This window comes from Haplochromis burtoni, unplaced genomic scaffold, assembly GCF_018398535.1.
Source record: "Haplochromis burtoni strain Fernald_Lab_line unplaced genomic scaffold, NCSU_Asbu1 Contig_87, whole genome shotgun sequence".
In the NCBI taxonomy this organism is placed as follows: Eukaryota; Metazoa; Chordata; class Actinopteri; order Cichliformes; family Cichlidae; genus Haplochromis; species Haplochromis burtoni.
Genome location: NW_024582448.1, coordinates 646682 through 669076, shown reverse-complemented (window position 1 = coordinate 669076; position 22395 = coordinate 646682). Strand labels below are relative to the sequence as shown.

The window sequence follows — 22395 nt, the reverse complement described above, 5'->3', positions numbered from 1 at the left end:
AACAAACAAACAAACAAACAAACAAACAAACAAACAAACAAACAAACAAACAAACAAACAAACAAACAAACAAACAAACAAACAAACAAACAAACATCCATAGAGGTGAAGCTGTTTCCCCCCCAAAAATAACATTACTTTATCTTTTATTTTTCTCCAGCAGTCTGGTGCATGATATCTCTCACCTCAGCAAGGGAAACAAGTATTGGTGCCAGCGACTTGACATATATCCATTATAGAGTGTACTGTTGCCGCTAATGGGATTTCTGAGGATGGAAATGGAAAGGAGGACAGGGAGAAACTGCGAGAGGAACAGAACGGGAGGAGAAAAAAGAAGGCTTCGCTGCAGTGGATGTACGGTTAGATAGCTGCCGCTCTTGAATTCTTTACTCTCAGTATCGCTCGTATTATATTCACAGCATTTTAACATATTCACTGCTGAAGTGATTTTAAAGCTGAAAGTATCAACAAAATGCAAGAGAGCAGAGAGAAACTATCCAGAAGCAGCTGCCTACCATGCTTTATCACATGAAAAGCAATCATATAGGAAGACGTGTCTTGGTGAGGGAAGTAGCTAAATTAATTTTAATAGGCATTTCACATGGGAGGCCCCCCCCCCCCCGCAAAGCCTTACATTGAAAAACTGCTTTTTAAAACATTATATCTTTAGCACAATAAGTGAGCTAACGTTTCGCTTACATTTAGACATTTAGTCTCAAAGCGCGGTAAATACACTTATATTGATGGCGAAGACTTCAGGACAAAAACTATCAAGGGGAAAGCAGATGAGACAAAGTTAGCGGCCATGATGGAATTACCCCATAACAGGAGGTCCAGTGAGACTGGGTTTTCTGAGTCCCAGTTCCTAGAGTGTGCCAAAGGCCACTGTAACTGCTCTGGAGGCACATGCAGAAAAAAACATCTGGGTAAAAAATGGCTTTTTTCCTTGGCTCAAAATGGGCCTTTGGGGTGTGACTATTTATTTAAGCATAAGTGGTTCACTTACAGGAACTTAAAGGAAAGAGGCTGTATTACCTTAATTAAAAATGTTTATTTAACTGGAAATAGAAAGAACAAGACTAAAGTGGCAGAACTGAGCTTCCTCTGAAGGGTGTCTGTGCTCAGTCTTAGAGATGGGATGAGGAGCCTAGTCATTAGCAACAGGCTCAGAGCAGAGTCGCTGCTCCTTTGCATTGAAAGGAACCAGTCGGGGTGGTTCAGGTGATGGAGACTCGTGGGCAGACCCTGGAGAGTTAATGTCTCACAGCTGGCTCGGAAACATCTCTCCTCCTTGGGCGAGCTGAAATCTTTGCTTAGACAGCTGCCACCATGACCTGGACTCAAATGAGCAGTGGAAAATTGGATGGCTGGATGTTTGAGTAAATAGAAGCCCAAAATGTTCAGTATGCAGGATTAACCCTCATCTCTCAACTCAGTCTGAATTTAGTCTCTGCAGAATAAAAGTTCTGACCAGGATATGAACTCAAATGCAGGTAGATCATACCCGCTTTCCTTTTATTTGTTCTTAAAATCTTAATATCCCAAGACAGCTGGCCAACCACGCCACTATTTTTTTTAAAAACAAAGATAAGGCTCTCCACTCAGCCTGTGTGCTTTCACTAATTATATTTGTCTTTTATTTTAGTCTCTGAGCCGCTGCTGTATAAATGGAATAGATTTTAATTTCTGTGAAATTTTGTTTTAATTTATTTGTTTGTCTCAAGCGCTCGCTGCATCATTTTAAATTACATTCTTCCTTTTTACTGCCTCCTGCTTAATTTATCTGTTTTCTTCATCCACATGGAACAACAAATGACACCAGAAATGCTTCAAGTCCCAGACAAAAAAATGTAAGTTTGAGAGTGAAAGCGTAGCAAATGTCATACCACTTTATTTGGGTGAAATAAAGAAGAGATTTTGTAATAAGTTTCAGTTATTTCTTTCAGTGACCACTTACAAAATTATATATGTTTTTTTTTACCAGATTTAGCTGCTAGCTAATTTGTCAATTATGGAAAAATGAGCCGCATCTGCCTCAATATCTGACCTTACTGAGCTTTTTTCTGATTAGATTTTGGCTTTAGTCACTAGTTTTAAATGTTATTAAGTGGAACATCATATTCTTTGTTTAAATTATGCTCTGATTTAGAGTAAAACATAACTGATTAAGTCCCTAGATAGATTAAACTGCTATCCTTGTTTTTTAGTCATATCCACCCCCAAAAAACAAAAAACTACACATGCCTTTACAAGTTGTCTGTGAAGGTTCTCAGTCATCCAGGTCATCACAGTCCAAGGAGCTCATCCGAGAAGCTACTTCAGTTCTACGGTCAAATGGTGGAGAATCCCAGATTTGACCTCAGGAAATCACATGATAGGGGTGTGGCTATGTTTCACAATGAGCTCACCTGAAACCCTGGCTGATTGTGACCCATACCTGTTTTCACACCTTGGCTCGTGTGATTAGGTAGAGGATCATTAGGGAGTCCATTGTCCCTCTTGGGGGACACTTCCACAGGGCTTAAATCAGGGACTCGCCACCATTTGACCCTAGAACTGAAGAAGCTTCTCGGATGAGAGGTGAAACGTCTTCAAGCCATTTAAAGAAGTCCAGACACTTTTCTTTCGAAGCTCCTTAGAATGCCTTTTCAAGCTGACCAATAAAGTTATTGTCACTATTTCCATCTTTTACATACAGTTTAGAATAAAATTTGACTTCTCCAGTCTTTACTTTCTCAGACACCCCCTATTTGTTTACTGGGACCTTGTTCTGGACCGACATGAGAACAAAGCATACATAAAAACAAAACACAAAATACAGAAGGGAAGAATATAAAACCACTGTTCTGCTCTATTAGTAGTCTGCACAGCAACAAAATCCTTGTGTGAATGGTGAATTGTGTCCTCAAAAATACTGCATGTTGCGTGGAAGAAAAGAGTCCTTATCTCTTTCTATTTCAAAAGATACGGAAATTCATATCAGACACCCTGGCTTACAACCATCACATGTCTTGAAAAGAGGACCTCATACACAAGCAACAAACAAGCAATTTAGAGAGCGGACCTGGGGAATTTCATGTGACCGTGCACAGCCCTACTTACTGGCACACTGACACCACTGCTCTTACGGCACAAACATTTCCACCTCGGTCTCAAAGTTTCCTCTGCTGAGCTGTGCCCATTCAAGGGGACCTTTAATGGACTTGTGCCGGCTTTCTGTCAGCGAGGTTAACTGAGTCAGCAACTGCTCAACTTGAGCCAGCAATACTATCTTGGCTTAAGCAATGATTCACACATGCCTAACAGCAGCCAGCATCACATTGCCAGTGGATTCACTCATTCACAACTAAGCACATTATTCAGAACATGACTCACTAATTGATAGAATCCTCAGTAGGCGTTGCTGCTTTTCCTTCAAGTTTATGCTCATCTATATAAATTTGTCATCATAGGATAAAACACGTTGCTCTGGCCAAAGCTAATTTTACATATTCTGATAAAATGTGCATGTGAAGAACAATTTTACAGACTCAACATGCAGTTTAATTCATCATTAAATCAGACTGCAGTGTTTTCATTCATATGATACATAAAAAAAAATGTGTGTATTTCAAGTGAAACCACTGGCCCAGGGCGTTAAATAGCTGATTATTGCAGGAGAATGATTTTTCACTGCTTCCATTGAGAGAGTTAATATGGCATTTTTAGACCTTGCATGTGCGCAGGTCTATAATTCACGTTCATTCAGTGGACTGGTATCCTCACAAATAGCAGTGCACGCTCTAAGCACCAATACTGGTCTCCACATCATGGCTAATGAAGTGCCTGACCTTTTCCAAATGAAGACACCCACTCAGCAGCTTAAACACCAAACGATAATCCCAGTTATGTCTGATAATTATGCCAAGCACTTTTAGTTTTCAGTCAGTGGAAGGGAATACACTGGACATGATGTATATAACATGATGCCAAAGCTGAAAGAGGAGCGTTTTTAATGCAGCATTTATGCGTCGGAAACTAGCCCTCGATGACCAGAATCATTCAAATGAATAGCTATTTCTATCTATTCGCTGTCAGTCAACATGACTGTTAGTCCGGCCATTCTCCTTTGAGCTCCTCTGAGCTCAGACACACGGCTGCTTCTGAGGATAGAGACGTCACTCAAATCTCACGTTTAATGTGGATTCTCTGTAACGTCAGCATGCTAACGTGTTCACAATGACAACTTGCTGAGGCAGATACTTTTTATCACAGTATGGCTAACAAGCAGTGTAGCTATACAGCACAGTGAGGTTGATGTGAATAGGTTTAGTACTGTTACAGTCCCTCAACGTAGTATTAAATGATTCTCTTAAAGCTACAGAAAGTACTCCTAATAACATTTAACAGAAAAAAAAGTGTTAAAAAAAGGAAACGGCCATCAAGATGATGTGTGATTCAGTGATTTCATTTTCTGCTTTGTTGAGCATGCCTCGTAGCAACAGCATTACAGTAACTACCTATGACAATTTGGCCAATGCATTCTATGGCTTTTGACATTTATTTAAACATTACGTAACGAAAGGTCAAAGCTGTCGAGATTTCTTTTGCTTCTTGTTAAACACACCTAATTTTTAATAAACTGTAATTTAAAAAAGGCCTTGTGGCCAAATGCTGTGTTCATTTTCTTGAGAGATGGTGCCGTGCTTGTGATGAAATCATTTTTTTGCGCTTCTCACATTTTCATTACGCAGTTTTTGTAACTCCTTTGAAATAAAAGATCCGCTGGTAATTACTGCATCCCAGCTACTGGATGCAGATTAAAATATTGATGAGAGTAATAAGAAAACATGAAATCTATGCTGCTGCATATAAAACGTTAAAATTCATGTGGAATTGCATTTTCAGCTTTATATTTGCTGTTGCTGAATCTCATATGCATGCTTACAGATAGCCGTGTAACCTCTTGAATATTTTAAATCCAAACACGGCTGCTTGCGCATGTGTTCAGTGTGCTGGTATCAGAACTCCTCTGCATCCATATCCACGCGTGTATGGGTTTGTGTTTGTGTTTGTGTGTAGGCACCATAAGGTAAATGTACATACCAGCAGGACAGTCGCCTTCTGACACAATAAGCACTTCAGACTGCTGCTTGCAGGCATCCCTGCGCAGGAAGCACTCGTTCTGGTAGTTCTTATTGTTGGAGCCACACACAGGCACATAGTCATTGTTGCACTGCAGAGAGGAGAGAAGAAAACAGGTAAGAAAAGGAGCATGTAAAAGAGACAAGGTTAAACTAAAGTGATATAGTGAGTCTGTGGCCTCAAGTAAACACTTGAGCCTTCAGAATTCTGCAGGGAAGCCACTGCCTTCAATTTCCAATTTGAATACGCTTCAATCTCAGCACTGAAAAGAATGACATGTATGGAAACACCACCAAATACATAACCCGCTTGGCAGAGCAATAAAATACCAGAACTTTAAAGCAACAGCTGATGCCTACATCGCTCACATTGCACATTTATGGAGCGACCAACAACACTGAGCAGACCACTGCTGAACAGCACAAACAGGAAAAAAGATCTGCTTTTAAATCCAATACTTCAAAAAGCCTGATGATCAAGTTGGAATACTTTTCTTTAATTCCAGCGTTCTCCTTTGTTAAACTCACTAAGTTCTTCAGTATTTCGGTTAAGGGGTTTTGGCGCACCTATATACTGAAAGCTTCTTGTACAAGGACAAACCATAGCAGGTTCATTGTTAGCTAAGAAATGAAATTGAGATTTCCATGAAAACAGTGCAAATCTCCACTTTGTTCTCACCCAACGTGGTACAGTCAGATAATATTATAAGAATCTTCTGCTTCCTGTTCGAAATTATAAGCAGATTACAAATTGGCCACACCAGCTTGAGAAACTAGCCATTGTTACCAATGTCAAGTTAAAGAGACAGTGGAGTACGCTCTGACGTATGTAAGGATACATGAATAAAAATGAATGGTTATCCAGGTTGTTGAAAGAAGCTGGCGTATTTAAAAGAGTGTGACTCAATTGGAAAAAAACAGCATTCATTGTTATTACTTGAAGAAAGTGAAAAAATTGAGAAAACGTCAAACAGCACAGAACTAGTGCCCTCAAGAGTTTAAGTAATAGAAACATCTTGACATCCCCTGCTCCTCAACACTGGTTTTCTGTCAGTGTGGCCATTTTTCAGCAGGGCTGTTCTCCAAAACATCCACATCTGCTTAAGCCGAGTAGCAAAGTGCGGCGTCAGATGCACGTAAGATAAACTCAAGTGAGATGGGTGGAAGGAAGAAAAAACCCTGCCCAGAAGAACTCAGCAGGGGTGAATTCATAGTATGTACAGCATGTTAACCAGCTAAACTGCTTAGGATAGAGTGTATTCACAAAGCTAAAAAAAACCTCATTTTCAGTGTAACATTTCTATACTCCTTCACCATTGCTAGAATTACGATTAAGCACCAGAAACCTAACCATGCAGTACCCTTTTTAAGGGAAATTAACCCCAATTAACCTTAAATATATCTGCCTCACATTAGCGAGATCATACGGTGTTTGAAGTTCTTTAAGACTGCCTGATGAAGATATAACAGTGCTGATTCTAACCGTGATACCTGAAAAAATTTAAGTTGGCACATTATAGCGGATTATAGGATATTACAGTACAAGCACCAGTCTAGTCACAGCTACAGTCACATGTTCCAGTTTACTGTGACTCACTTCCCTTTCATTAACTACTAAACTGCTCTCACTTCACGGGTGACTAAAGAAAGGTAACGTCATTCACTTTCCTGTTGCCGTGGTGACTTCATTCGCTCACTTTGAGACAACACAAACCCCAAAGTCAGCTGAGATCCTCACACTCATGCTTTTTTATATAAAAGTTAATATGCTGCACAGTCCTTAATGTCCTTTTTATACTTTTTACTCTGATTTGAATGAGCCATCTGTGGCTGCCACCAACACCACCTTGCACCTACCCCATTCACCCCCCTGCATTAAACCTCAAGATTAACAAAACATGGTAACAAATAAAGCTAAGAATGACTTTGGCTCGTTGACTAGCTTTTGTATTATTAGGTATTCTTTCTGCCATGATCATCGTCTATTGAAAATCTGAAACTGCCCTTGAATCAAAGCATATTATGCTTTGTTCACACTTTGTCCAACAGGAAAAAATGCAAATGGTAATTTACCAGCGTAGAAAAGGAGTAGGTGAGCTAAAATCTTATCACACATCGCACATCTGGCAGATTGTCATTCTACAAACTAATTCAAAAATCGGTCAAACTTCAGTCCAGCGTAGGTGTTAAAAAACAAGAAGCAAAAAGAAAGAATAGCTTGGCACGTCCCCTTCTGAATTGTGTTTAATTATGAGTGGATGCACACATCAAATCAGTACAAGTCTAAAAACAACTAGCACCATGGATTTTGTTAATAGATTATATTCACACTGCAGACTTCTGAAAAGCTGCACACCTCTTGTTGCTCCACTGGAGCAGTAGGAGGTTAAGTGACTTGCTCAAGGGCACTCAGCAAAATAGCTACTACGGTACATGAGAACATTACTCATTCATTTTCCTCACATGGTTTGTTGGCTATGGAGTAAGTCAAGATTTTTCAGATGACTGATGGCACTGGAGGGTCGAGTCTTAGTTTTCATTTTTTTGGCTGTAGAGGAGAGATATGCATTTGATTTGAAATCGATTCACTGCTGCCGCACTGTAGGAATAACAAACGTGATTATTCAATTGAGAAATATTACCCACTATTCCCTGGGAAGAAGGAACAGCTATCAGAAGGTCCAGAGAAATTGTTGCTCGGTAGTCACAGCCCGTAACCTGATTAAATATAAAAGTGCTGAAAAATGGGGAACGTGTGAAAATGTGTTCCTGCTGGGTGTGACATCGCAAGGACAAGAGGCTCACTGGATATTCCCCACAGGGATGAAGCTAAGGAGCTCACGGCTCTTTGTCTCCACTTCTTTTTTTTTTACTCTAAGTCTCTAATGGATTGCTCTGAAATCTGTTTTCTCATAGCTAAATCATCTCTGTGCCCTCACGGATCGCTGCATGGTTTTCACAAATGGACATATTGTAGACGCAGACAGGCATTAACAACATATTCAAGTACGTCTGTGTTTATGGTCACATGTCAAGCCAACTTTGTAAAAGCTTAGTGTTGGAGAAAAATAATATTTTTATCCTCTTTCTTCCTTCCAGTAAAAAAACCCCATTTAGTCTAACATTGGTTGAAACAAGACACTTGAAGCTCTGACTTTTTCACTCGTTCCTCTTCACACCTGTCCATTAGCACAATATTTTTCCGCTGCTAGTTACAGTGGTTCGCTTTAGCAGGTGGTTAACAAAAAAGGGGTCAACAGGAAGATGTCGTGGTGTGCTAAGCTGCCAGCTTTTGACACTTGTTATATGCTCCATTGCATATTCTAATTTTTAGAAGGAGTAGGTCTTCGAGATCTGGAAAACAGCAAACCGCAGGCAAGAAAAAGCCATATTTTTCCACTTTTCCATATCCAGTTGTTACAGGGCAGGAGACAGGGTCCACCCTGGATAGGTCAACAAGCCATCGCAGGGCTAACACATGGAGACCGACAACTATTTACAGCCAATTTAACTAACTTGCATGTTTTTGGACTGCAGACACTCTGGGACAACATACAAACTACATATTGAATTGCTCGGCCTGGATACAAAACTAGCTAGTGCTACTGCTGACTAGCTATGTTAGCTAGGTGCATCCCTAGATTGGGGCAACTGTGGCTCAAGGAGCAGAGTACTCTACTAGTTGGAAGTTTGGTGGTTTCTTTCAGCCCACATACTGAAGTGAAAGAAAACCCCAAATTCCTGCTGATGGAACTATTGTGTGAGTGTGGCAGAATAAGAGAATAGTATAAATGTATATTTGTGAATGGGTTAATGTGACTAGCATTTAAAATGTCTCTGAATGTTCAGTTAGAGGAGAAAAGTGTCATATAAGTACCACATCATTTACCATGTGTGCATCATCTGAGTGCATACTTCTTGGATAGTCTTTCAGTACAATAAATTATGTGTCATTATACATCAGATCATTACATTGGAAATGATTCAAAACAACACAAATATAAATAAAAAGGCCCTGCTAGCAGGTTAAGCATCAAAGACTGATCGAAAACAGGCATTCCTTTAGAAAACTATAACTCTGAACCTTATAGTGTTTTTTTTTTGCATGAGGTTACATGATGTTTAGTTCTCCTGTAAAGTTGAGATACTTGTGAGTTAACACAAGCATCTCACTTCTGAAGCCAGCCTCAAGTGGCCATTTCTGGAAATGCGACTGGATTAATTTTCCTCTTTATTGCTTAGTACAGCATCAGTAGAACGAGGTCTGAACATTGTAAGAACTTGTGCTTTATTATATTTGGCGCACAACAGGACACTCTTCATGTCGCCTGTGTACTCAACTAGAGAGAAACTCCCATTAGCTTAGGTAAGGGGCGGTGATTATGCTCACTGGGAATTCCCCAGACAATTGCCTCCATGGATTTTATGCAGACGTTGTACTAAGAAACTGGCACAAGAGTAGAGTAAAGTAGAGTGTGAGATCTGATTTAGTTGATTCTCTCTACCTTGCAGTGTTTGGAGCTTTAACTTAACTTAGCATTTTCGACACCCTTCAGCTTCATCTGACCCACCCGGGCAAATATTAACCAATCAAACCTGCATTCTAGTAGCTACAGGCTAAGATGATGTTCACACTTAATCAGGCATGTGAGTTGGTTGAAAATGGCTGCCAAAGTGAATTGATTTTGAAATACCATAATCGACTCTTAAAACAGTATGAACCAGAAAAAGTGACCTTGTTCAAAAGCTTTTAGACTTTAGACTAACAACATTAGTGGCCTCTGTACTGAAAACATGCTAAAGATGAGCAGAGAGAGCACCCAGGAGAGAAACTTGGCTGCCCCACGCTTTACCACATGTATGAGTTTAGCTGTTTGGGGACAAAGCAGAAAGGATTCAGCGAGTCTGTTATTTAGGGGGCTTAATTGTGAAAGGCCTGAAAGGACCAGAAAAACAGCACGAGGGCATAAACTGCATTTCAGATTAAGCTAACTAAGTGTGAAGGACAATTGATACACACATACCCATCTGATACCCACAAGGAAAAGAGCAAAAAATAACCATCCATTCAGGAAACCAGAAGGATGATAATGATCAAGTGTGAACACTTTTTAACAAGCTGGGGGAAAGAAGATGGCAGAAAGCACACAAAACACAGTAAAAGGGGGGAGTATAGTAGGGAAAGTGAAGCTGCACACTGGCTTCTGATCAAAGGGATTGGAATGCAGGAAGGAAAGAGGCTGTAGAAAAGACGATAGGCAAAAACGATGGGTGAAATTGGGCTAACGGGGAGAAAGAGTCAGTGGAAATGGATGAGGCTGAGACAGGAGGAGACTGAGGGGTAATGAAAGAAAAGTAAAAATACAGAAATGAGATGCAGACGGCCAGAAAGGGAGAGGCAAAGACAGGGCTCTGGCTCAACAAACTTGGCATGATAAAAAAGAACCACAGCGCCTGAAGAAACCGAGGCATACACGGAAAAAAGGGAACATCATGAAATAAAAAAGAAAGAGGAGAAGAAATGGGGACACAGACTGAGAGAAGGAGAAGGATAAAAAAATCCCCTCAAAGGCGACCGAGAGAGAATGAAAAAAATGGCAAGCCCACAAAGGCGCTTGGAATAGCTTACTGCAGGGCCTGCGCTGCTTTTGCCATCCACTATCACTCCCCTCTGCCTAACCCCCCCACCACCAGCAGCACCACTCTCACACTCTCTCCCATCTGGCTTGGGTTGTCCTTAACCTGGGGACTCTCACTTCATGCCAGGCGTGATGCAACCGAAGGGAAAGCTGCCCGGCAGAACCCTGCGGGCGTCTTTTAAGAGTGCCTTCTTTCCCGTGAAAACTCCCTCAACCCATCTCTTGATCTTCTTCAGTATTTGGCTCTCACCCCCGTGGAAAGGAGAGAAGTGATGAGAGGAGGGGGCGAGGATTTAAAACTTCACTCTCTCTAAGAGGAGATGCAAGACGGAGGCTGCAGCTGTGTGCAAATTAAAAGTCTCACCCAAAAAAAATACTCAAGTGTTGGCTTAGAGGAGCGTGTTATTGGTCCCTTACAGCATGTTGGATCGGATCTCTTGTGTTTTAGGTGAGGCGGACCATATGTAAGACAGCCAGGGAGCAGAAATAGATTGCCAAACATAAAGTAAGACATTCGGGAAAAGATGTGAAACGTTCGACTTCTTCATCTTGGTTGAATCTTTCAACTTTTCCTCAGCTATTCTTGTTGGAAAAAAGAAATGTTGACGCTCATCTGCCAACTTCTTTTTATTCTTCTGGGACTTCTCTTGAAGTGACAGCGAGGCAGGGAGTGAGCTAAGGTTACTGGTTTCAAACTTTTTCCTGACTCGTATTTCTCCACACGGCGCTTCTTTAAGCAGCGCATGACCGCATCGGAGACAAAGGCATCCTTGTTGTAGCCCTTGTCAGAGCCCTGCAGCTTTGATCCTTTAATGTGTTGATAACAAGCAGCGTGTGACGTTAGCAGTCTGCAAATATAAGCTGTCAGCTGTTGCACTTAACTCTATGCCAGGCAAGATTACTGTCAGCGGAATGGAAATGAAAAAAACAAAAACAACCAAAAAAACAAGACAAAGGTGTCAGAAAAGTCTGCGATGTGCGCTTGAAAAACAGCACCATCGAAAGGAAGATTGTGGAGGAGGAAAAACGATGCGATTATGTTAATGAGATTGGGTGAACGAGACAGAAGGTGAGAAAATTTGATCCTCTGCAATTCTCTGCAGACAGAGAAGTGGGGGCCAGTGGCCAGAGCCATATGGCGCAGCCTTATGTGCCCGCTGGCTCAAGTTTTGCAGAAGTTGCAGACGCTGCCCCACGGCTCCACTTTGACAAAACCCGGACAGTTGTGTGGCGTCTTGACAGAAAATACCACGACAGAAGAGGTGCTAATGGTTCTGTTTACCTGTGTGAGAGAATATGGGATGGGAACGGCTTATTGACAGGAAAGGTGGAAGACAACCACACGGGTGAACTTAAATGCATTTGATGATATGTATAGCTCTTCAGAGTTACATCTGCAGCATGTGATCCAGCATGTATGCATACATGTAGACCAGTCTCTAATCTTCCACTTCATATCATTTGCACCCGTTCTGCATTTTGTCACAGTAAATCTAATTTCCACAAACCTCCTGCAGGGGTTGCTGTGGTTCTGCCTAGCCTTAGCCCTCCTCATTTGAGTTTGAAATGCTAAGCTTTGGGACTGCAGCCAGGACCTGTTGTCTCCCTACCTGCCTGGGATCCTGCACAGACACACATACACAGGCAAAGCAACCAATGCATCCACCATCGGAGCACTTTGTACTAAAAAAAAAAAAGCATCTGCTCCTTACCAGGTCACAACACACAACCTAGCAAAACAAGCAGAACCATCATCATTCATCCTGTGCCTCGATAACAGCTCCCAGTGTTCACTTCACCATACATCCGACATAACTGCTGGCTGACAGGGGTGGAAAAAAGACAGGTGGTGGTGGGAGGAGGAGGGGGTGAGAGGAGCAGGCACAATACGGAGTTAAAAAGCAGGAAGTGAATGTGGAGAAGAGAATGGAGGAAGAAAGGAAGGACAAATAGTGCAAGAGATGTGGATGATAGGGCGATAGCAATGACTGCAATTAAAGAACGAGGAGGACAGTGTGCGGGAGTGGCGAGGGATACGCACAAGTGAAACCACACGAGAGCAAACCACGCGAGTGGGAGACAAAGGAGAGGAGAGATACAAAGTGAAGGCGGGTGCACGCATCAGTGCGTGACTATGTAGCAGAGGGAAGGAGCGTGCCAATTTGAGGGGTAGAGCTCTGCAAAACGCAACAAGAACAAACATGACAGGATATCAGCATCAATAAGTGAGAAAACAAATGACACATCCATCCGTCCAGCAGAGCCCCCCCTCCGCCTGAACCCTACTATCTCCGCATTCTGAAAAATGATCTTCATTACGGGCAAAAATTAGTCCCACATTGCAAATCTAACGAACTAATGCATTTGTCGGTCACACAGTTACATTCTGATGATTAGTGGAAGTCCAAGTTGAGGCAAAATGAAAGATTTTTCCCACTAATGCACTCATTTACATGTTGGAAATACACTTTTCTCTTGCTAGGCTGGAGCTTATCCTAGCTGTGATAAGGTGAAAGGTAAGGTACACCACGAGCAGAACACCGGTCACCGGTCCATCACAGGGCTATTATGTTCTCATTATATATATATATATATATATATATATATATATATATATATGTATGTATATGAAAATATGTATGTATATGAAAATTTAAGCAAGCAGACAAACCTCTAACAAGCCAAACTCTCACTTTTCTTTATTGGCTTTAAATGTGTTTCACAGTGAAACTCCTTAGTACTGTGTGTAAACATTAAAACAAACTTAATAGACTGACATTTCTCTCTGATGATATTATGAAACACATAACCAGAAATGTACTAAAATATTACAGTCACGGGGAATCGTAGTGCAAGAGAGTAGAAAGCCCACACTGAAATGCAATATGAGAAAATTTCAGCAAAAAAACGGACATTTAAGCCCTTAAAGTTTCACAGTGTTTTGCTTGTTTTTTCCCTTTTTATGTGTTAAACTTATAAACCAGAGTTATTCTGCAAAATCTATGCACAGCAAGCACATTTGGTAAGCTTGATGTGCACCTTTCCAGAGATGTAACTACACATTGCAGGGACACACACTGCAATAGCTTTAATAGATCTGCTTGGTAGCATGTAAACACAGTATATTGATTATCACAAGGATAATGGAATAGTCTGCAATTCTATCTTGCTTGCTAACACAATCCTCAGTATTCTGCCGGTGTGGACATAGGCCATTTTTTTCTATTTTTTTTCATAGCTCTGATAGTCCATGTGCAGACTCCATCATTTCTTACTCTGCATATCAGGAAAATTTGTTTTTTCACGATTTTCATAAGCTCCAAGTCCAACATGATCAGCAATGCAGACACACCAACACAAGTATAGGTTAAAAAATGTCACCTGTTACGGCATAAGGGCTGAAGAATTGGGAATAAAACTTTCCAGAACTGAATAAAGAAGTGTGTCAGTATCTGTAGAACACATGTAGAAGTTCATAACCTAATCTAAACACAATCAGCAAAAATATTGTGGGACTACTTCATTAAAAAAATGAATCAGATTTTATTTAATCAAAAGAAAGTAACTTATTTTAGTCGTCACGATTGCACCAGCAAACTCAGTTAGTCTAAATCATCTTCATTTGACTACCCCCAGCAGCAGGAAGGCTTCCCACCAGTATGAAAAAACACTCATTTATTTGGTGTAACAAATCCCAAATACACAACTTAAATATTTAAATACTAAATAATAGCATTTTATAGCTCCTCTGTGTCTCCAAATAGCCTGAAGAAAAGGATAGTTTTGGAAATAAACATTCTTAGCAAAGACAGGAATATCAAACACCACCATCCCTCCTACATAGATGCAAATATTCAATCCATTATGATAACATTTATCTGATTGGATGGTGAGGTGCAGGTGGCCTAGCAGGGCCTTGCACTCGAAGTGGAAGGTTCAATCCCCAGCTCCTTTTTTGCACATGCCAGTATGTCCTTAGGCAACACACTGAGCCAAAATTGCTCCTTAAATGCATTCAAACATCTTCTGCAGCAGCCATAAGTATACCAGCATGACTGGTATCCTCATGTGGGAGGAGGGCAGCCCATTTACTCTGTGTCTTTGTTGATGTTTTCACATCTCTTTTCGTTTTTCATGTTGATTTCCCAACATAAATCGCTCCGAGTTAATTTGTACAAATGTTCTGCTCCAGGGTCAGTGGTATGTATGTCTGACACTCTTGTGCCTCGAGGCAACCGTTGAGAATTCCATTTGCTGAAATAAAACTGAATGGATTTGAATGAGACCACTAAGTCATCTATCTAACAAGTTTTCACTTTCTGATACTTGTAGCAGGATACCAATGAAAGCCGGTCGGATTTAAGGACCTACCATCGACAACTTAATTCCTTTTGTGTAGGGATGGGAATTGGTAAGAATTTAGCGATTCGGATTCCATTATCAGTATCACTTATCACTTAGATTCCTTATTGGTTCTCATTCGTTCTGCTTTAAGAATCACCATCATCTCTAAACCGCGTATTAAAGATTCGTACAAATTGATCGCACCCTGTGTGATTAAATGTTTGCATATGTTGGAGGTATTTCCCCTCTTTGTTGTGATCAGTGTTGGGGTTGTTACTAAAAACAAGTACATATTTCACATATTACACTGAATACTTTTCTTAAAAGTAATGCTATTAATCAAGTTATAGGCTCTCAGAATGCCCAATTCATGTTTTGTAGGCTTCAGTTGTTTAAATTTTGACAAATTTGCAGAAAAAAAGGATTGCAACATGGGTGTTGTCAGTGAGACTCCTTATGGGGCATGTATTCAAGACAAATATTTCTTTTTCAGCTATCAAGCAGTCACAGAGACTGATGGTAACCTAATGTGGATTAAGTCAGACCTCTTAGGTTGCCAGAGGACTTCAGTGCAAAAACTGCAGTTCATGGACTGGCCACTTGAGGCTGACTCCTTTTTTGTAAAATGGCTTTTTGTAAAATGGCTTTGATCTCTTTGAATACTTTCCATTTCATGACAACCATACAATGGATGATTTCAATGAAAAAAAATACTTTGTGTGTTTTCTTGGAAATTTAAAGGGCATGCTGAAAGACAGATGTGCTGGTCTCTGAATATAGCACCTTACAGCCACTGGTGACACTGAGTCTTTGTTAAGTGAATGAAAATATATCTGTGTAGGCTCTCATTCATCTAGATCATGCTGGCCTTAAGCACTTGAGCTGAAGGAAACTTGAAAAAAAAAGTCCTTTAACTCAAGGAGTTTTAATGAAAACACTGACTGGAGCAATAACAGTGTAGGAGATACAGTGCAATAGGGCATCTACAACAATTAAATAACATCCTTTTCCCTTAATATCACTATCATTATTCTTCTTATTATCATTAATATTATCATCATTAACATCATTATATCCTTTAAGCATCAAGAACTTTATATTTAGTCATTTAATCACCAGGAAAACCAAAGATATTGGATTTATCAAAGCTGTCTCTATCCTGGCTGTTGTTTTGATATATTTCTCAATTAAATTTTTGTTTATGCATTTTCTTTGCAGATATATAACTGCAAGTTTGCTACCTCAAAATTGGCAACACTTGCACAGAGCTGGCATTTTGCCACTGTACATAAAGACTCATGGCTAAACCACAGCCTCGTGTTAGAGGTTTGGGTGGAGTTCGACATACAGATGGAAACAAACTAAGACCTTACATCCACCTTGAATTCCATGACATCAGCATCTAAACTTAGATTTCAAACTTGAGTGCAGTTTCTCCAGTGGAAATTAAACATCAGAGACAGAAAGGACAGTAATTAAAGACAAAACATCATTGATACCTAGCAGTCAATATGTTGACCCAATGGAATAAGCTACCATGTCAACCAGCAGAGGCTCCCTGTTGGTAATCACCATTGATATACTCATGAGCTGCTATTTGCCTGCTTATTTACTCGTCATCAAAGGCCTATTATGAGCTACCAGCAGGCATTCTACCAGTAAGCTCCTAAGCAGTAGGCCTTAAAAGATGTGAAGAAGTGTTTGTCTAAAATTTTTACTAATCAGGTTTTCTTGATGTTGGAAGTGAAAAGTTAAAATATCACAACTACAAATACAAATTTGAACATACTGAAATGTTAGTTTAAAAAATATTTTGTACGACACAACTATTTGAATATAAAATATTGAAATGGATAACTCATAATGACACATTCAAATAATGTAATAATAATTATTCAAAATAATCCATTCTATTTTGTGGCCTGATCAAGCATGACAGTGTGTCACTAAACAGATGCTCCTGTCATGATAATATTTGCATAGCCCTTATGACTTTGCAAGAGATTTAGAAAGCAGCTGTACTACTATCAACAGAGACCATTTCATAAGCTAATGATATGACTGGCTGTGTTGGGCAAATTTGCTGCCAGGCTAGCACAGCGAGAGATTGCTGTGTATGCACTAAACCTGGCAAACAGTATTCCCTGAGAAAGCCTTAGCTCCAATGGACTTACTGCTAGCTTACATTTAGACAGATGCGCCCACTCTCACTGTATCACATAAATGACTAATGCCTAACTATGACCATTCACTCACATGCTGAAACAGCTTGTAAATCCATGTAAAGTCCTTGCTGAATTAAAATCCCCACGTAAAGCATTCCAAGACGCTCTCAACAAAAATTGCATTTTATGACTCTCCTAAAAGCACATAAAAAAAGAGAAGTGCCAGCTAATACTAAAACTAAAAGCAATCACCTGTTAACAACACCTCTTCACTGCTCTGTTACATAACACAAAGTCACACTCAAAGCTGGTGGGCACAGCAGGTTAATTCAGCCGTTCTCATCCAAAACCACTACACAAATGCAATTTAAAGAGCCAGTTCAGCCCCAAATCAAGATCACATCATTTTGCTATTTGCAATATATGCTATTTATTAGTCTAGATTATTTGCAGAGGCAGGCAAGGTAAAACAGGTTGGGGCCCCAGGTCAGCAGGGCACCACCAAAGGCTGAGAAAGTGTAAAGTAGAGCAGTGGGAATATGTCAAGTTTACGGTTACCATCAGCGTGGAAAGGCCCAAAGGAGCCCACCTGAGTCCACTGACTGCCATTGTAGCTAATAAATGAACTGGTACTTAGTCTTCTTTTGTAGACTATTCCAGCACTTGAAGCACTTTCTTACTACAAGCCTCATTTGCCCATTCAAAGACAATTGGTTTTAACCGAACATTCAAACACTCACACGGATGCTTCGGGGGAAGCTTCCCTTCATTGGCTTCCTGTTAAATCCAGAATTGAATTCAAAATCCTGCTCCTCACATACAAGGTCTTAAATAATCAGGCCCCATCTTATCTTAATGACCTTGTAGTACCATATCACCCTATTAGAGCACTTCGCTCTCGCTCTGCAGGCCTACTTGTTGTTCCTAGAGTATTTAAAAGTAGAATGGGAGGGAGAGCCTTCAGTTTTCAGGCCCCTCTTCTGTGGAACCAGCTTCCAGTTTGGATTCGGGAGACAGACACTATCTCTACTTTTAAGATTAGGCTTAAAACTTTCCTTTTTGCTAAAGCATATAGTTAGGGCTGGACCAGGTGACCCTGAATCCTCCCTTAGTTATGCTGCAATAGACGTAGGCTGCCGGGGGATTCCCATGATGCATTGAGTTTTTCCTTTCCAGTCACCTTTCTCACTCACTATGTGTTAATAGACCTCTCTGCATTGAATCATATCTGTTATTAACCTCTGTCTCTCTTCCACTGCATGTCTTTATCCTGTCTTCCTTCTCTCACCCCAACCGGTTGCAGCAGATGGCCGCCCCCCCTGAGCCTGGTTCTGCCGGAGGTTTCTTCCTGTTAAAAGGGAGTTTTTCCTTCCCACTGTCGCCAAAGTGCTTGCTCATAGGGGGTCATATGATTGTTGGGTTTTTCTCTGTATCTATGAAGCGCCTTGAGGCGACTTTTGTTGTGATTTGGCGCTATATAAATAAAATTGAATTGAATTGAATTGAAGTTTGGGGTTTGGTATCTCTTGACTGTGGATACCAAAATGAAAAGACTAAAGGATCAAACCACGAACCTTCAACTGAACTGAAAACAAGTGAAAAAGCAACCAATGGCCAAAGAAACATTTTGAAAGAACTTGAGAAAGGTTGGAAAATTATTGCTCATGACCACTTTCAAAAACCCACAATAAAGGCTGACTCCTTGGAAGAAAAATATTAACAATACTAAGAAATGACTCGAGACGTTTGCACAATTCTGTAGGTTTGACCTGCTTTAAATGATGAGAAATTCCATGTGATTTAAATTTAAGTTGATTTGAAGTTTTTATGGACAATTTAACAGTGGAAAACAATTACAAACGCACAACAGCAACAGAGAGGAAAGCCACAGCCTACACGATACTGTGAGCACTATACCAAGGCAAACTTAACTTTTACTCACATGCTCACATCTCAACAGAACAACAGTGCATGTGGGCCCACTCACTATCCTCCTAAATACAGAGTCAGTGGTTCAGAACTGCTGAGAAGGGATTTCATTTGTTGGAAGGACACTCTTGGGAACCTTTCTGTGCAGGCATCTCAGGCATTACCCCAACATAAAACAGGGGTATGAAATGCTTTGCTACACTTCCCTCCCTTCATCAGCATCTGTGGCATATAGAATGAATTTCAATGACAACTTTGACATTTTCCTGGGGAGCAGAAAACTGTTTCAAGGGGATGGAGTCCACTGATCCTAGCTGGGAGTCGAGGTGCTGCACAACAATTTATTACATGGCCTTCAGACACTTCTTTTGAAATGTCTGAGTGTATCTGAAGCTGTCTGACGAGCGATACATAGACATATGGATCTGAGAGCAAATCTGACACTGTTTGTGCATCGCTGAAGTACACCTAAAGAAGTAGACAAAGACATGTGAACTCTACCAGAGTCTCGGAGATTGTAAAAGCCTGTGTTAAGAAGGCTGTTTGATTTTCAGATCCACTCACATTTTCTAGTTTCCTTCACAGCCTCTCAAACTTGCATGATAAGACTCAACGGCTATTGTGTTTACCCTAAAATGAAAGTGTGTAAATCTAGGTTGTGGCAGTCATTCAGAGGTCTAAAACCAGTTCACATACTAAGTCTCGCCTCCTGGACCACCCATCTGCCCATGAGCGAGGAATTCGGTTTCAAAAAACACAGCAATCATATAACATAAATAACATAAACTGTGACTTTTACAAATCGGAGAAGATGAAGCTGAACTGAGTTATGGGGAAGGTCATGACAACTCTGGTCCAGTCGTGTTATTTTCTTCTAAAATGACCACAAATGTTCAACAAAGTATTTATCACTTTAACCCTGAAGATGAATGTGCCTAACACTTTTTTGTTGCCCAATCCTAACCGAGCCCTAAATAACATGCGATCAGATCAGAACACTGATTTTTTTCACAGAGGAGGTTATGTGACTGTATGATTGGTTTGGCCTATCTTTTTGTATTTTTAACATTAAAATTGCTCATAAAAATGTAATTGCATAGAACTTTTTTAACCAGAGGCAAACTGATAGGTTTGTAGCTTGAACCCATCCGCTGGAACATTGAAGACAATATAATTACACTGCAAAGCAAGACACAAGTAGGCAAGCTTCTTCATGTTTCTCGTGCACGGGAGAGAACCGGACAGGCACCGTTCCTTCGCTTGACCCCAGTTGCTCTCGTCCGTCCTCCCGTACACTGTCCTTTTATTGAGGTTACTATAAGTAAATATTTCTAAGCATAAATGACAATCAACAATACAAACTCTAACACAAACTGTACTGTAAGAACTGTTTATTTTGCATCACATCAAAATAGATCCATGGTATGAAATCATTGTAAAGACCATTTCGATGGGGAAAATATTTATTTTTGCTTTAATAATGAGATCTCTGTTTTGCTTGTGCAACTTCTGTGAGCCTACATGCCAAGCTGACTGTCAAGTATTTTGTTTTCATATGATGCTGTCAATCAATAAGTACATATTGGACATATTTAAGTAAGTTTCAGATAGTTTTTTTTTCTTTTAACTTGCTCTGGATTTTCTTTTGATTCATAAATGTACACCATGTATGGTGGGTGATGTGCAACTTTTGTTCGTCGTGGTAAAGATTGGGAACCAAACTAAGTACTGATGACCAATGATGTGGAAATATGAGCAACAAAAAGTTTATAAACAGTAAAAATAGATTCAGTTGCTAACCTCACGCTACAAAAGCGCTTTAGGCAGACTGAAGGTTTTGAAGATAGTACAGTAAATATCTACCCCTCAAGGCTGAAGTGTACCAGCTGCGCTATCTGGACAGTAACACATTACAACAGATGATGTAGGGACATCAAAAGAAAAATGAGTTGTGTACAAAAATGCTACATTAATGCCTAAAGCATATCCATTTGTTCCATCATTTTTAAAAGGTGGCAAAGGTCACCTGGAGTGATAACTGCATGGAAGTAAGAGGCTTGTATTAAGCCTAATCCATGGTTTGAGGATGGTTCTCTCTGTATTTTTAGGAGAAAGTAGAGATAGAACAAGCATAAAGACACATGTGCAGTATATACAAAAAGAAAAAAAGAGGAGTAGTAGTAGATGCTTAGCTGCATTAGAGAAGTTGTAAAAGACAGACAAGCAGTATACATTAGAAATGCAAAGATTTGTGTATTCGCCTTGTAGTTGGTAAGGGATGAGTCTTGAGGATAGAGAGTATGAGATTAGAGCAGAGTTGAAAGAGTTGAAAAAGAATCTTTGAAAGAAAAGCTGGAGTTCATTGGAATTAAGACCTCCTCAGTGTAAAAAGAATTTGCCTGTCAGAAATTTGGTTACATTTTCCCACACGCATTCTCAGAACCAAAAATACGAATGCTGTTTCAGATGTAACAAAAACACACATTTTGAACATTGTATATTATCTATGAGTTAACTGGATACACAAGTGGTGATCTGTGTCACCATAAGCCTCTATTATACACATCAAACGGTTTTATACTTCCTTACTGTTTTATAGAAACAGGAAGTAACTACAAACATTAAAAACAGGAGGAAATGGTGAAAACAATAAAACAGAATAGGACAACAAAACCAATTATACAAGGATGATGACAAAGTCAGACTGAGTATGTGAAAGGACTTTGATAGACTAGACTAGAATCGCCTGGTCTGGTCATTGAAGTTATCTTTATTCATTTAAAGAAACAGCTTGCTTCTCAGTTTGCTAAATTATGCTTCCTTGGATCCTTTCTCCTTGCATAACCAGGAAATTATTCCCGATCCACTGAGAATGAGAATCACTGAGAATGTTCCAATCCCTTAAATGCACCTTGTGAAGACAAGAAACATCTGTGGCAGTGGCTCAGGAGGTAGAACAGGTCATCTCCTGGTTGGATGTCAAAGTGTCCTTGGGCAAGATACTGAACCTCAAATTGCATTCGTCGGCATGTGAGTGTATGTGAGAGATAAAAGCTTCTAAGTGCAGTGTGAATGCGGCTTGTAGTGTAAAAGTGCACTGAGTGGTCGGTAAGACAAGAAATGTGCTATGTAAATACTAGTCCATTTACCATTTACTAACAGAGAGAAGTGAAAGTGAGGAAAAACCGATGTGTC

At 40.2% G+C, this 22395-nt stretch overlaps 1 protein-coding gene across 1 annotated transcript in view; it reads right to left on the bottom strand.

Annotated features, from left to right (window-relative positions):
* Nucleotides 1-22395, bottom strand: part of tmeff2a (transmembrane protein with EGF-like and two follistatin-like domains 2a) — a 134866-nt gene that overhangs the window by 75640 nt on the left and 36831 nt on the right. Inside the window, exon 3 of the mRNA XM_005925804.3 lies at nt 5086-5215. Coding sequence (XP_005925866.1) covers nt 5086-5215 — 130 coding nt within the window. The remainder of the gene's footprint in view (nt 1-5085; nt 5216-22395) is intronic.